General features: G+C 37.6%; 1 protein-coding gene across 4 annotated transcripts in view; it reads left to right on the top strand.

Annotated features, from left to right (window-relative positions):
• Positions 1 to 16,775, top strand: part of PAK1 (p21 (RAC1) activated kinase 1) — a 148,387-nt gene that overhangs the window by 109,476 nt on the left and 22,136 nt on the right. For all 4 annotated transcript variants that reach the window (XM_025356771.1, XM_025356772.1, XM_025356773.1 and 1 more), the window contains exons 6-8: positions 7,185 to 7,304; positions 10,230 to 10,404; positions 12,457 to 12,520. In XM_025356771.1, coding sequence (XP_025212556.1) covers positions 7,185 to 7,304; positions 10,230 to 10,404; positions 12,457 to 12,520 — 359 coding nt within the window. The remainder of the gene's footprint in view (positions 1 to 7,184; positions 7,305 to 10,229; positions 10,405 to 12,456; positions 12,521 to 16,775) is intronic.

Raw genomic sequence — 16,775 nt, 5'->3', positions numbered from 1 at the left:
GACTTCTCTGAATATTTCTTGTAAATCAGATCTGATAGCCATAAATTCTCTTTCTCTTTGTTAATCTGGAATGTTTTCATTTCATCTTCATTTTGAAGGATAGTTTTCTTGGGTATAATTTCTTGATTGGCAATTTTTTAAAATTTCAGCTGTTTGAATATGTCATCCCACTGCCTTTTGGCCTCCATTATTTCTGATCAGAAGTTTTTATTTTGGTTTTTAAAATATACTGATCAGCAGTTAGCTGTTAATCATACTGATTGGCCTTGTACATGATGTCAGTTTTCTCTAATTGCTTTAAATATTTTCATGTTGGCTTTAGTTTTTGGCAGTCTGACTGTGCGTTTAGGTGGTTTTTTTTTTTTTTTTTTTTTTTTTTTTTTTTTTTTTTTTTTTTTTTAATTTTTCTTTTACTGAGACGGAGTCTCGCTCTGTCGCCCAGGCTGGAGTACAGTGGTGCAATCTTGGTTCACTGCAACCTCCTGAGTTCAGGCAATACTCTTGCCTCAGCCTTCTGAGTAGCTGGGATTTCAGGTGCGTGCCACCACACCCAGCTAATTTTTGTATTTTTAGTAGAGATGGGGTTTCACCATATTGGCCAGGCTGGTCTCAAACTCCTGACCTCAAGTGATCCACCTGCCTCATCCTTCCAAAGTGCTGGGATTACAGGCATGAGCCACCGTGCCCAGCCAGGTGTGAATCTTTTTGTGTTTTTCCTACTTGGGATTTATTGAGGTTCTTGGATCTGTAGATTAATATTTTTTATCAAATTTAGGAAGTTTTATCCATTATTTCTTTACATATTTTTTTCTGCTTTTTTTTTTTCTTCCTCAGAGACTCTTATTATATGTATGCTGGTGTGCTTTATGTTGTTCCACAATTCTTTGATGCTCTGTTTTTTACTTTAATTTTTTTACCTCAGTTCTTTGTATTAGATAATTTCTATGGGTCCATTTTCTTTTTTGTTGTTGTTGTTTGAGACAGAGTCTTGCTCGGTCGCCCAGGCTGGAGTGCAGTGGCGCTTTCTCGGCTCACTGCAACCTCTGCCTCCTGAGTTCAAGCGATTCTCTTGCCTCAGCCTCCTGAGTAACTGGGACAATAGGCACGTGCCACCACACCCGGCTAATTTTATTTTTATATTTTTAGTAGAGATGGGGATTCACCATATTGGCCAGGCTGGTCTCAAACTCCTGACTTCATGATCCACCCACCTTGGCCTCCCAAAGTGCTAGGATTACAGGCGTGAGCCACCGCGCCCAACCTCCATTTTAAAATTCATTGATTGTTTTGCCATATAGAATCCCTTGTTTAGCTCTCTGGTGAGTTTTTCATTTGTTATTTTATCCTTCAACTGCAGTATTTCCATTTGGTTCATTTGAAGTAATTTCTACTGATAATTTGATTCATTGTTGTTACGCTTTCTTTTAACTCTTAAAACATTGTTTCTTTTAGTTTTTTGAATGTATTTATATCTGAGTTGAAATCTTTATTCTCTAAAGCCAACATTTGAGGACATTCAGAGAGTGTCTGTGGATTGCTTTTTTCCCCCTAGGGCATACTTTCCTGTTTCTTTCTATATCTTACGATTTCTTGTTGAAAATTCAATATTTAGATAATATTCTGTACCAATTCTGGATACTGATAGCCCCCTCCCCAAAAAAAGTTGCTAGCTTTTTTGTTTATTTGTTGGTTTTGTATTATCTTACTAGGGATAAATCTGTGAAATAGTCTCTATCTGTGGTCATTGATTTCATTGCTCAGTGTTTGTTTTTTTGTTTGTTTGTTTTTGTGGTGGTTTTGTTGTTTTGTTTTGTTGCAGCCTGGCTTTCCAGAGATTGCTTCTGTGTTTGCTTAGCTGAATCTTTAGCCAATGATTTGACAGAGATGGTGCTCAAAAACTTCAACTCTGTAAGGCTTCTTTCCTCTACTGATGGATCTGTGTGTAGGTAGGGGAGTACATTTACTGTTTAGGCCTTTTTTAAGTCTGTTCCAGCTTTTACTTTCTGTTGGGGTCTTTTTAATCTTTTATGTGCATGCACACAGCCAGGCATGTGTGATTAGCATGAGGCTTTTCTAGTGTCTGCTGTGCCTGTGAACAGCCTTAGCAGAAATTAGTTTGCCCTACTCAGGACTGTAACCTCAGGCTAGTAGAACTGAATAGTTGGCCCTCTGCCACTACCATCTTTGGAAGTCACTTCCAATGACAGTGCCACTGGGCCTGGGCATTGCCCACATCTCCAACGGAAAGTGAATGTTCTTGGACTATGCAGTTATACCCTGGTCTGCCCTGGTGGAACCGCCACACTTCTGGAGTTGGGGCTGGGATGGATGGGAGCATCCCTTACCCAGAATGCCAGAGATTCTATTTTTAACCCAAAGTTCAGGAGTTTATCAGTCATGAACACTTCTCAGTATTTTGTTGACCTTTGTTGGATTTCCAGGGAACTGAAATGGTTTTTGTCAATATTGTCCAGATTTATAGTTGCTTTTTGGGGAGAGGATTTGCCAGTCTTCTCTCTCTGCCATACCTGGCAGTCTGCTTATAATATTTTTAAAAAGATAAAAGACAGATTATTCTGGGCTATAATAAAAGATGCATTAGAGAGAGCAAGACTGGGCGCCCAAAAAGCAATGAGGAAGACTTGTAAAGGATTGGTAAAGGTAAGAGAATATGGTGCCTAAGTGAAAGCAGTGGTTATGAGGCTAAGGAACAGAGGGTTTAATGGAAAGAACTTCTTGAATCCTGATACAGTTTGTTTTCCATTTTACCATACTGCTTCTCACGGAGTGGGGAAAAAATTTTATGTTTAGTCAGGTATCAATCCCTGGTCTCCCTATCCCAAGGAAAAGTATCAAGTTGATCTTGTTGTAGGATGAGCATAGTCTTCCTACTGGGACAGAATGCTTGGTGAACATGCACTGGCTACCATCTCCTCTCTGGGTTGGGTTGTCACATTTCAGTGGCCACTTTCAATCTATTTGCATTATATCATTCTGAGCTGCCCAGAGCCTTGAGTTTTGATTCCAGTACCTAGTCATTTTCTTCTTCACTATTTTTCCTTGACCTTAAAACTTCTATTTGATCAGGCAGCAGCCACCCAAAATTGCCTTAGGATATAGTCTTATCCTTGACCATCTTAGCTGAACCTTGGAGCCTTCCCAAGGTGGTTTTTTAACTGGCCTATCGGTAATGAGAGCTGGTTTTGATCATGTTGAAGATATGATAAAGCAAACAAACTTTTATAGGGTGTGAAAAAAACCATCAGACCCACTAATTTTTACTGTAGAATGTAGGCTAATGGTTTAAGTCAGTTAATAGTACAGTTCTTTGCCATTTTGGTATCTTCCTTCACAATCCTGTTCCCATTATCTCCACTTTTTCAATTGTTGAGTGCCGCATCATTTAGATATTTCATTCCAGTTTATACTACTGTTGGATAAGACGTATTCATTTAGCAATCCTATACTGAGCACTTTCTAATCATCTGGCCAACATCATTATCATAGCTAATATTTGAGTATTTTAAAAATGAATTTTACATAGCTTTATCTCATTTAACCTCACACTAACACTAAAGTAAGTACTAATACGGGCTGTATTTCATATCTGAGGAAACTGAGAGTTAATATCTTACCCAGAACTCATAGTTTGTAAGCGATAAAGGCATGATTTGATCCTAAGCTAGTTGATTCCAAAATGTCAGTTTTTAAGTATTATTCTATCCTGCCTGGTAAAACAGACAATTCAACATAAAACCTTAACAATTGGAGAGAATTATAAAGTAGCCAGTGATATTGTGTTAGTACTTCTAATGAAGAAGAAATAGAAAAAAGAAGGAAAACCAAACTAAAAATTGATATCAGTGGAAAAGTACGTAAAGTATATTCCAACAGAGGACGTTTGAGATCTGTCACTAGAAGAACAATTGAGGAAGTCGCAAGAAGAACGAACTTACAAAGTAGTTACAGACAAAGACGTTTCCATGTATTTATTCCTTATTGTCATCCGGTAGTATGCTAAGAATATACACCTTTAAGCAAATCCCCAGATTGCAAGGATGTAATCCAGGGTACTATTCATACATTTCCATAATAAAGAAAACCCAAACTGGTAGATGAATTTATATAGAAACACCTTTAAAATATTGTTGAACAGTTGATGCTATCTGAAGTTAAGATGTAGGTTCTTAAATTAGTAACATTTGTGTTCTACAGTGTTTTGGTTCTAGTATCTTGTTTTCAAAAAAGTAGACAGTATTATAGATTATAGTTAATATTCTTTGCCTATTTGCAGTAGAAAACTTGCCTGTGATGAATATTTTTGTATTTAAGGCGGTGGAGATGGTATATTAGTATATATGTTTGAACATATGAGGAATAAAAGTGCTATTCATACAACATTTCAGGAAGTAATAAATTTGGTACTCTTTCTGAAAGCTTTGAGTACTCTATCAGATTATACTTTAAAAGAACTGAGAACAAGGAACCCTTGAGTTTGTTAGAGTCATAGGTGCAAATTTTTTTTGGTGCTTTTCACTATTCTGTTATAAAATAGGAATTTGTATTTTATTGCCATTGATTTAAAAAACCTTTTCTCTAATTTGTGAGAAACATCGTTAATAAAACACTTTAAAAAGAAAAAAATGTATAGATTACATCACTGTTCTACTCACAGTACTCCAGTGGTTTCTTATTCTAGGTCTAAACTCCAAAGGTATTATTACCGCCTCTCTGACTTGACGTAATCTGGTTCCCAACTAACTTTCTGACCTTGTTTCTTTCCTTACTTCCCCTTACTGACTTTGTTACTGCCACATAGGTAGAATTCTTAAGGGTTGTGGGAACACACCAAGCATGTTTCTGTCTCAGAGTCTTTAACTTCTTCCATCTGCCAGGTATATCCTTTTCTCAGCCCCATGGCTTGCTCCCTTAATTCATTCAGGTCACTGTTATATGACATCTCATTAGAGAGGCTTGCCCATGCCTATGGTATCTAAAATAGTGTCTCCCTACCCCCTCAACCAATCTCTGCTCCTATGTGGAGCAGAGACTTTGGTGATTGTTTTTTACTCTATTCTCTTCTAGAATGTAAGTTATAGAACCAGAGGCTTTATCCGTTTTATTCTTTATTTAGCCCCAGAGCCTAGAATGGAGCCTGGCACACAGTGAATGGATGGATGGATGGCTAGATGGGTAGATGGATGATGAATTGTGGAATGTGTGGCTTTTGTTTGAAACAGAGATTTGTGATTATTAGACATAATGATAATTTAATTGATTCCTTACATCTTTCTAGCTCTTTACCATTTTCAGTGATTTTATGTTCACTTTGCCTCATTTCATCCATTTAATGGCCCTCTGAGGTAGGCAGAAAGCTGTAGTCATTATCCCTATTTTATATATTAAAAATGTGAGACTTAACTTAGACCCTTGCCCAAGGACACAGGGCTAACAAGTAAAAATCTAGGTAATAACCTAGACCTTTCTCTCTCTGACAGATGTTATTATCACTGCCCAAAGCTATCACCTATGGAAGACAGAATCTTTTACTGAGGAAGGTGATGAAATCCCCTTCTCCACAGTTTTATAAAGCAAACAAACCTAGTGTTTATAGTATACATCAGGGGAGCTCCAGGGCTACCTGATGATGAAGAGCCTTGCTGAGTCAACTTTATTCCCACATTAGGTTTGTAGTTAAATTTTGTTGACTAGTGGGGAGAAAATAAATTAGAGCAGAAAAATATCGAAATACATATTTTGACAGGGAAAGAACCTCTCTTGAGTTTTGGAACTGAAAACGATTTAAGGTCATCCCTCAAATTTTAACACTCCTCTTCCTTCACGTTCCTCAGGTGATTAAACTTCAAACCAAGAGGACAGATTTATTGCCTGTGGTCACCACAACTGCTTATATATGCCCAGCACTGTCAGTTTTTAAGTTATGCTTTGTGCTGGAGGCCCTGTTAAAGTCTATGAGAGTGCCAGTTTTTCCTACTTTTGTATGTCAAATGTGGTAAAAGACAGTCTTCCACAGTCAGTAGCTCTAGTATATTATTCCTTAGTTCTTCCATTTATCCCGTTATTCTGACTCTTGACCTTCCTCTTAGGAGGCTCCAGGTGTCAGGCAGGAGGGGCTCTCATCCTCTGTCTATCTCCTATACCAGATGGTCACTACTTTAGGACATGGACCGTCTTTTTCATCTTTGTACATTTATGTCAACAGTATCAGTCTTACTGAGCACAAAGTAGGTGCTCTGAAAATACCTGAAACTATTGAATTATATCAGTATATATTAAAAGATCCCCATTGCCTCTCTGGTTCTTTGCTGACCAAATGATAGAATCATTTGGTCTCTATCAAAAATCTCATGTTTTGGAGGCATTTTGTCTCTTAATTCTGTGTAATAAACAGTAATGGTATGCTATTTTTGCCTGGACCTGCCCTAAAACCTGCCACTCTTGGCCCAGCTCTGTTACAGTTTGCATGGGGAAATCAGGTTGTCACAGATTGTGAGCAGATCTAATTAGTGATAAGTTCCATTCCAGGGTAGGGCAGAAGCTTAGGGAAATAGTATCCAGTCTGGGGAGAAATTCGTTGTTCTCTTTAGACAATATGATCCTGATGCTGATGTTCTTTATCTTCAGGTTGAGGTGAGGACCCCTGGTGACGTAATGGGTCCAGGAAATTTTTGCAAAGAGAGGAAAAGGACAGGGCAAAAGCCTCTTTAGACTGCCATTTACCATATCAGGAGAGAGTAAGAAATTACAATGATGAATTTTGAAAAATTAGAAACTTTTGATCCCTTCCCTACATTTCATACTTTATTTCCTATTCAGTATGGAGAGCAAAATTCATAGAATAAGAAGGTACTGTGAGCTTGTCTTCAGGGGTTGGGTTGGGGGAGAGGCAGGTAGAAAAGCTGTAAGCTAGTTTCCCATTCACAGTTAGGCTTTGGGTGGGAGAAGGAAGCTCCAAGGGATTGAGTGAATAGTGATGGCTAAGAGAAGAGGGAGAAACAGATTGAGTTTCTGAGACTAGCTACACGGAGGTGAGAGCTTGGAGGCTAATGTGGATTTCAGAAGGGGTATCAGGTTGGGGTTTCTCCCTGGGGGGTTTGGTGATCCTGATAGTTAAGTTCCATGGCAGCTGGACCAGATGCATCTTGCTTTTCTTCTTTGCACAGAATGTGAAGGCTGTGTCTGAGACTCCTGCAGTGCCACCAGTTTCAGAAGATGAGGATGATGATGATGATGATGCTACCCCACCACCAGTGATTGCTCCACGCCCAGAGCACACAAAATCTGTGAGTCTTTGGGACCTGGACAGTTTTGTGATTTATTAGAGTAAGTGGGGAGAGGGAGGAGTTGGTGCTAAGACCTAGAAATTTAATATTCTGGTAGGGGTCCTTAGATTTTGGAGCTGGTGAAATCACTGAACTACCTTGACTAAAGGTACTTTCTGTATGATTAAAGACAAAAAATGGTGTATTTATTTATCATCGGTTTGCAGATAGTCCCAAAGTGTCCTATGTAATTGATGTTTATACCAATCCAGTCTTGGTTTACTTAGCCTGTTCTCCACAGATAGGACAGGAAGATATACAGGATTGATGCTACTTAGTGCAGGACAAACATAAATTATTCCAGTCTCCAGGGAAGCAACAAATTGTCTTGCTACAGATCTTTTCTTCTCTGTTAAATATGCAGCATTGAGCCTCTTAGAGCATTATCGATAATACTGAAAGACCCAAGAGAATTTATAAATACATTAGCGCTATTAATATGCTGGGCATCCGGAGTACATTTTGATGCCGGATGTTGGCAATGATTTCTGTTTAACTTTCTTTGAGGTTCCTGCATCTGAGAATAGCCATAGTCCCTCTACCCTTGCTTTGAAAAATCTAGTCCCCGTGCCTTTTACTTAATTTGGCATCACTGAGCACTGACCTGCCATCAGATGATACTCTACTAGTGTTTCTTTGTTTAGGTCCATAATGAAGGAACCATCTAGCACTTCTGTGATCTTGAAAATAAATAAATAAATAAATAAAAAAGGGCTACCTCTGGAATACGGCATTCAGGGAGGTGTTCGAACAGAAATTGGTTGAGTGACTATTGGAGATGCTGTGGAGGAAATTCAAAGGAATTACATGACCTTTTAAGATGAGAACTTATAAACAGAATCTGTGGAATCATTTTCTCTGTAGGTCACAAAGTTACCTTAAGGGAAAATGGGCTTCAAAATTGGAGAGTTGTTAACACTGATATGTTTTTTTTTATTTGTAGGCATGTTCATTTAAAACATTTTTTTCCCCACTAAACCATGAACACCTCAAAAAGTAGAGGAAATCCATATATATGTATTTCTAGTGTTTAACATAGTTCTTGGCACCTGCAGAGGTGGGTAAATATCAGAGGACAGTAAATATTGAATTAATTAATTAATTAATTGATCTTCATAGCGTTTCTTTCTAAAAGGGTATTGCTAATTCCTAATTTATAGAAGCAGCATCTGAGATTTGGAGAGGTGAATTGATCTGCCCAATCTCTTAGTAAACTAAAGAGCCAGGATTTGAAAGCAGGTAATTAACGCCAACTCCAGGTTGTTTTCCACCATAGCACAGTGGTATTTTTGTGTGTACAAACCTGTGCTAGGAGCCAGAGAAGGAGACTATTAGAGAAGGAAAAGGCAAAGTTTCTGTCTTCAGAGAGACATATGAAGAAGTCAAAAGAGGACAGGGCATGAAAGTATAGGTTTAGATACCTGGGATATAGTTTGTGTACAGGTACAAGAATAGAAAATTGAGAAATCATTATACTAGAGTAGTAATCAGGAAAGAAACCATCACCTCTGATCTCAGTGTCTTGGCTTATTGCTGTTCCCACTACTGGAAAGTTCTCTCCCATTTCCACCTATTAAAAGCCTCTCCAGTCAAAAGGTAGCTTGGTCAAGCAGTCGAAGGTGCAGGATTTAGTAGGCTTTAGTCTCTGTGGAGCCATGGGTTTGAGTCCCACTGCTGCCAATGGCTTTGCATCATCCAGATAAATGATCATCATAGATAAATGATCCTCCGTTCTTTGCAGAAACCTATCACATCCTTCAGGATCTAGCTGCAGGATCCTGTTTGTTTATTTATTCCATCAAATATTTACCTGAATGCTTGCTTTTTTTTAGTAAGTGGTTAGATGGAGAAACTCAGGGATCAATGACCCACATTCCCTGTCCTTATACAGTTTATGGACTATCCAAAAGATAATTGTGATATTTTTATGATAAAATCTGATAAATACCTTGAAGCATCTCCTAGGAAAAAGTATAACTTATGATCACTTCTGTACCTCAGTAGTATATAGCTTGCTCATTTTTTTATAACGTGTATCACTTTCTGCCTTGTAGTTATGATTTTCTCACCTCCTTTATGAGAATGAGAGGATGGGGCAGCATTTTGTACAGGGTGAGGCAACAAGTAGATTCTCAGTAAACGTTATGTAAATTAATGAATAGGACGTTTAATATTTTTAAAAGGTAAAGTTTGAGTGCTTAATGTCTGCTGGGGATGATTCTGATTACCTAACATATTAATCAGTTTACTCCTACAGCAACCCCAAAGATAAGTATCATTATTATCACCATGTTATAGATGAGGAGACTGAAACACAGAGAAGTTAAGTAACCTGCCCAAAGTCAGGCAGAAGGTAAGAATAAGAGTTGGGATTTTAGTTCAGGCAGTCAGGTCCCAGAGTCTATGTTCTAAATCACCACACTCTACTGCCTCTTGATGAAGAACAAAAGTAGTTCCTTCCCTGCAAGGGTTCAGGATGTAAGGAGGGAATAACTCAATAGAAGTTGGTGTTGTGCTAGTAATGCAAAGTGCTGTGGGAATACAGGATATTTCTTTTACCTTGGGGAAGCATAAAATATTATAGATGAAGGGGATCCTTATCTAATAGAATTGTCTTTAACTAATTTCTTTTGATAGTTGTCTAGCCTCTATTGAATATCTTTAGTGCTGAGACTCACCTCTTTTGTTTACAGTGAGAGTAAGGAAGGCCATTTTACCCAGAATGGATGGGCCTGGGCACAGAGGAGGAGTAATAGAGATTTTGACATAGGAAAAAGGATGAATTTATTGGGGTTTGCTCTGTGGATGTTCTAACCTCACATCTAGGAGAGGTTCCCCTGTGCTGACAAAGGCTGGTCTTGCCAAAATTTTGTCCTAATAATGCAGGTATACACACGGTCTGTGATTGAACCACTTCCTGTCACTTCAACTCGGGACGTGGCTACATCTCCCATTTCACCTACTGAAAATAACACCACTCCACCAGATGCTTTGACCCGGAATACTGAGAAGCAGAAGAAGAAGCCTAAAATGTCTGATGAGGAGATCTTGGAGAAATTACGTAAGGAATTTGTCACTTTCTGAACCTTTCTTTGCTTTATGACTGGTCAAGCACAGAGATTTCCTGGTCGTAGGCTTGGTCCATGCAGCTGGCTGGCCATGCTTGGTACCTTAGCCTCAGACTGCTTCTCCACCCTGCCTCTGCACCTATGTTCCCCATCTCACAGCCCTGGTTGGATACTGTGTTAGGATGGGGATGTGGTGAGAGAGTGTAGATAGCTCACTTTGAGGGCAGGGTACCCCTCACCCCTAGGCATGTGTTATAGAGATGACAAATAGTTTTTCTCTAATGAATTGTCTAGAATGCCATGCTTGAGAAAGACTGAGGACCTAGTGGAAAAGGGCGCTGTGATTGATTATTGATGTTTTGCCATTGACCTAGGAGAAGACAGATCTGCCATCTTGGTTGTAGGAAAAGAGGAAAGGGAAGTTAACATTTTATGTATCAAATGACAAGCAAAATATTTTCTTGATTTTTAAAAAATTTAATTCTCTTATTAACCCTGTGAAGAAAAGTGTTGTGATCCTAATTTTTGCTATTAAGATAATCTGAGGCTCAGGGAGACTAAATATCCTGCCCAAAATCACACAGCTAAAAAGTGACAGGGCTGAGGTTAGAACACCGTTTTTGTTCCTGTAAGTAGAGCATACTGCCTCTTGCTGTCAAGTGGAAACTTCCATTTTACTTTCTTTAGCTGCCAGAAATGGGGGTATGTTAGGGTAGCTTATTTCTGTGTTTCAGTAAACTGCAGGAGAATTCATATTAGAAGGAAGAACTAGGTTGATCTATGGGCTTGGAAGAATCATTTGACAAGGGCTTTAATTTATTCACTGTGTCTACTTACTTCCAAAAAGGATTCAATGTGACCGATTTGGCGACGTCTGCAAACTGGCATTGCTTTCTGGTTCTCTAGTTCTTCCTGATTAATTCGTATATGACTTTAAAACAAATTTTCACTGTTTTAAAAATTGCCCTTTTCTGGATCCCTCATAAAATGACAAAGTAAGAAAAGCCACTTCCCTAGTCATCTGTTTACTCCTGTATGTAGTCTTCTTCTCTAAACCAGAGTTTTGTTTTGTTTTGTTTTTTTAACAATAACATTTAGAATTATGATTCAGAATTAAGACTTGGCCTGGGAGTTAGGACACTTGAGTTGAAACTTCTGCTCAGCCACTGACTTGTCTTAGGCAATTTTCTACTGTTCTCTAAACCTCATTTTTCTCATTTTTAAAATAGGGATGTTAATACTTGTCTCATTTGCAAATCAAATGAAGTAATATATGTGAAAAGTACCAATTCCTAGTAATTGGGTGTTAATGGAGAGTACAGTGGACCGGGAGACTAAAAATGAAACTCCTAATCTTAGCTCTGACACCAATTTGCTGTGTGACCTTGGGGAAGTATCTTCTTTCCTTCTGTGGGCCTCAATTTCTCCATCTCTAAAATACAAGTTGTAAAACCCAATGGAAAACCTCTATGTTGTTGCGCTTGAAATATTCTTTGTTGTAAACGTCTTCTCTACTTTATCTCTCTGGCTTTTACTTAAAGTAGAAATCAGTCCATATGTTACCTTTCTGAAGCTTTTCCAGTCTTTTTTTTTTTTTTTTTGGTGCCTTTTTCTGTACCCCTTTGGTATTTATCATAGCAATTATGTTTTCATGGAACTTTATGCTTACTTATCTGTCTCCTCCATGAAATTGACCTTCTAGAGAGCAGGAACTGCCTTGACTGTGTCATATCTCTTCATTCCTAACACAACATATGGCTTGGTGCGTATTAAATGAGTAAATATTTACTGATTGTATTAATTAAAACATGAATGACTTTTAGGAGTTTAGAAATGGAATAGCTTGCTGTGAATCAAAGCAGTCAAGGTGATGAAACTTTTGGTTGGGACTTATGGGGGAAAAACTGAGGGCCTCTTTAGAATGCTTTTTGGCTATTGGAGGTAGTTCTTTAACCCATGCCAACTCCAGGGTTCGGGGAAATGTGGGACCTTTTTTGTATCTTGATTTTGGAAAAAATGATTCATGGTCTCTGTTTCTTTCAAAGGAAGCATAGTGAGTGTGGGCGATCCTAAGAAGAAATATACACGGTTTGAGAAGATTGGACAAGGGTTAGTAGGGGCATTTTCTTTCCCTGGAGAAATGACTTTAAAGTGTGTGTGCTGGCATATATGATTTTGCTTTTGTTTTGCCTCTCATAAACCTTGTTCTTCTTTCTCCACTTCACCCCTCACCCATCTGGAGTTGTTATGTTAGAATGACTTCAGATTTGGCAGAATTGCGCTTAATGTGAGAGATGTGCCATTAGCTGACCATGTGGCTAAAAATACCCCTGCAGTGACAGTGAGAGAACGATTTTTTTTCTTAGCCCAAAGCCAGCTTCCCAAATTATAACTCTGCTTTTCTGGATGAACCCTGTTTGTCCTAGTACTGAGCTCCAACAGCACTAATATAAAATGGAAGACCCAGAACTACAAACGCTTCTACTAGTGTAATAGGACCTATTTTTCTAGGTAGATGCCGGAATATATCCATCTGGCATTCATCCTTCTCTGTATTTTGTATGCTGCCCTCAGTGTAATGAATTCAGTAAATCTTAACTAAGTTCCTATTGTGTGCTAGGCACTATGAATTCAGAGACAATCTGTGCTTTCAAGGACCTCAAGTCAACAGAAAAAGATAGGCAAACAATTGTATAGTCACATGTTGCTTAACAAAGGGGATATGTTCTGAGAAGTTCATCCTTAGGCAATTTTGTCATGTGAGCATCATAGAGTGAACACAAAACTAAATAGTATAGCCTACTACACACCTAGGCTATATGATGTAGCCTCTTGCTCCTAGGCTACAAGCCTGTACAGCATGTTACTGTACTGAATACTGTAGGCAGTTGTAACACAATGGTAGTTGTATATCTAAACATAGAAAAGGTATGGTAAAAATACAGCATAAAAGATAAAAAAAAAAAAAGGTGTATTTGTATAGGGCACTTACCATGGATGGAGCTTGTAGGACTGGAAGTTGCTCTAGGTGAGTCAGTGAGTGGTGAATGATTGTGGAGACCTAGGACATTACTGTGTACACTACTGTAGACTTTATAAACCCTGTACACTTAGACTGTACATTACATTTATTAAAAAACAAAGTAATTGTGCTATGACGTTATAACTGCTACAGTGTTACTGGGTGATAGGAATTTTTCAGCTCCATCATAATCTTATGGGACCACCATCATATGTGGTCCATTGTTGACTGAAACATCGTTATGTGACACATGACTGTCCTGTGTTTTTAAAGTTTGGCTGTTATTTTGAGTGAAAGAAGCCAGATATGAAAAAGCAGATACTGTCTCATTTGATTTATATGAAATTCAAGAATAGGCACAAGTAATATATGATAATAGAATTCAGAATAGTGGTTATTTCTGGGAGGAGGATGTAGAGTGGGAATAGGCATGAAGGAATCTTTGGGGGTAATGACTGTAGTGTCTTTTGAAAGTGTTTGGCCATTTTTTTGAGTGAAAGAAGCCAGATATAAAAGAGCAGATACTATGTCATTCTATTTATGTGAAATTCAAGAACAAGCAAACTAATGTATGATAATAGAAGTCAGAACAGTGTAGTTATTTCTGGGAGGAGGATGTTGAGTAGGAATAGTCATGAGGGAATCTTTGGGGGTGATCTTGATAGTGAACACATGGGTGTGTAGATATATAAAAATCAAGTTGTACACTTAAGATTTGTGCAAATTAAGTTATACCTCTCTATAAAAAATAAAAATAATGAGATTTCTAAAGACCCACCAAAAGAGATAAAAAGAAACTGAAAAATAAAAATGTCTGGCTCTCAGTGTTAGTGGAATGAAAGCTTTGTTGCTAATGATGTCATTGAAATTTTCTTTTTTTTTTTTTAATTATACACCCAAGAATTTCCGGAAATAAGATAAAAGATTGCATAATATAGGAAGGTTATGTTTATACAGCATTCTACAATTCACTTCTGTTATTTGCATTTACTGTTTAATCCTCAAAACAACTCTGGGCTTGAGTGGATCTCAGTTTTTTTCTGGTTGCAGTGTTTTTCAGACTAGACATGCTTTTGTGAGTCTGAACTGGTGTAAGGTATTTAACACCTTGAGAAAAAAATTATTTTGCTTACCTCAGAGTAATGTGGGATGGTATTTCCTTTAGGTAGTGAAATTGAGATATTAAGAATATAGCAGAAATGTACATGGACAAGCATAGGCAAGTCAGGTTTCTTCTCTGGACTGGAGTTTCTTCCTGTAAATTTAAGGAAGACAGGTTGTAAATTGAGGGCCTTTTACAAAACTCCAGAACTTTTGTGACTTTTGTTTTGTTTTGTTTTTTAGTTACTGATATATGAGACCTATAAATAGGCAACATCTGCATGATGTTCTTTCCTTGCTTACTTGACAGGTCTGTTAGTGCTAAAGGAAGAATGAAATATTTATTAAGCACCTATGCTGATGTTTCCACATTGCATAATTTTTAAAATATAAATGCCACACCAATATGATGAATTGGTAATACTGTAATTTTTCCTTGCTTTTATTTCTCCTTAAAGACCTGAAGATTATTATTCTTTTGGACTTGGAATTCATAGTCTAACTATATGTCTATTCAAGTTAGAAATAGGTATTAACCAGTAGGCCTGAGTAGCTTTCTAGAACTTTGTAATCATGGAGACAGTCCCCAAATGTCCAGTGCCCTGAGGCTTGGGCATGTTTGCCCTTTAAGAATAGTACATCTAGTAGGATCAGGAAAGGATGGGGTTAGGAAGACAGATACCAGCTTTATAACAGAAGATAGTTAGGGGCAGGATAATCAGGCAGCAAAGAAATAACTGCCTATGCAAGTCATCCAATCCTTATTTGATAGCCAATATGTTATAATCACAGTTTCCAGGAATGTAGCTAGGGTCCCAACTAGAGAGTGATGGTTAGGGAGCTGGTGACCATAGTTTCTAGCTGCAAGGCATGCTTACACGTGACATTTCCCCCTGGATTGACCTGACTTCTCCAAGAATTATAATCTCAGGGCTTGCCTAGGAAGCAGTCTTGTAATAGAGCAGAATTTTAATTTTCTTCAAATTGCATCATATGTACCCAACATATGGCATGTATAGGTACAAATATGTTTTACAAATTACTTACCTATAAATACACAGGGTTTATGGTTACAAGCATAAAATGAGGGTTTTAGTTATTTTGAATGGATTTAGTTATTTTGAATGAATTATTACTTTACTAGCATTATTTCTGCATTTCTTTCCCCCTTCTCTGTCTGTATATATGAATGTGTGTATAATTACATACATATGTGTACACACGTGTCTAGTGGGGTCATTCTTACCTTGGGGGTGGGGCAGAGGTACCCTCAGATCTTCTGGGAACATATATGTTTGAAAGAGTATATTTCATATCATTTTATGTTTGAAAAATGAAAACTAAAAACCACTTTTACAATACAAACTACAGAAAACAAAATTTACATATCCTATTGATGGAATAAATGATTGAAAACCATTATTTTATTTTAAAGGGTCAAAGTGTATCTATAATATTAGAGCGGGAAGGGTACTTTGAGATTAGATTATTCAGTGTGGTTCTTCAAGTTTTTATAGTTTTTTACTATTTATAGTTTTTTAATGGAAATTTTCACTAAAGATAGCATATATAAGTGTACAACTCAATGAATTTTCAAAAAGTGAACACGCCCATGTAACCAGTACCCAGATTAAGAAAAAGAATATTATTGATACCCCAAAAGTTCATATTGCTTTTTGATAAATATATAAGACATGCTGGCTCACCCCCAAATACATTCTGAAATTCTCTCCAGGACCCCTTTCTCCTCACCTCTCACCCCCTAGTTGAAAATCATAGATCTAATCTTACCCCTTTTATAGATGAAGAGTTTGAAGCCAGAAGAAATTAGAGCCACTTGCCAAGGGTGATGGAGGCAAAGAGAGAAGCAAGCAGGAACAGGAAATTAATATATATTGAACATCCGTTATATGTTATGCAATTGGCTAAGTACTTTACATGAACTAATCAATTTAAATTATCTTATATTCTCTTATGTCCACTTTACAAATGAGGAAAGTGAAGCTCAGAGAAGTTAAATAACTTTCTTAAGATCCTACCTAGTAGGTACTAGGTAGAAGTAGCAGGTTGGAATTAGGTCTCTTGGCCACTAGAGCCTACATTCTCTTTACTACCACTTAATGTCTTCTTAAGTATGAGAATGGATGATGCAGGGAGAGGATTATTTTTACTGCTGTTGTTTTTGACACTCACAGATTGTGTGTAGAACTACATTTGACAAATATCACTTCATTGAACACT

Source organism: Theropithecus gelada, chromosome 14, assembly GCF_003255815.1.
Source record: "Theropithecus gelada isolate Dixy chromosome 14, Tgel_1.0, whole genome shotgun sequence".
In the NCBI taxonomy this organism is placed as follows: Eukaryota; Metazoa; Chordata; class Mammalia; order Primates; family Cercopithecidae; genus Theropithecus; species Theropithecus gelada.
The sequence above is the reverse complement of the archived record's forward strand: the minus strand, read 5'-3'. Positions and strand labels throughout refer to the sequence as shown.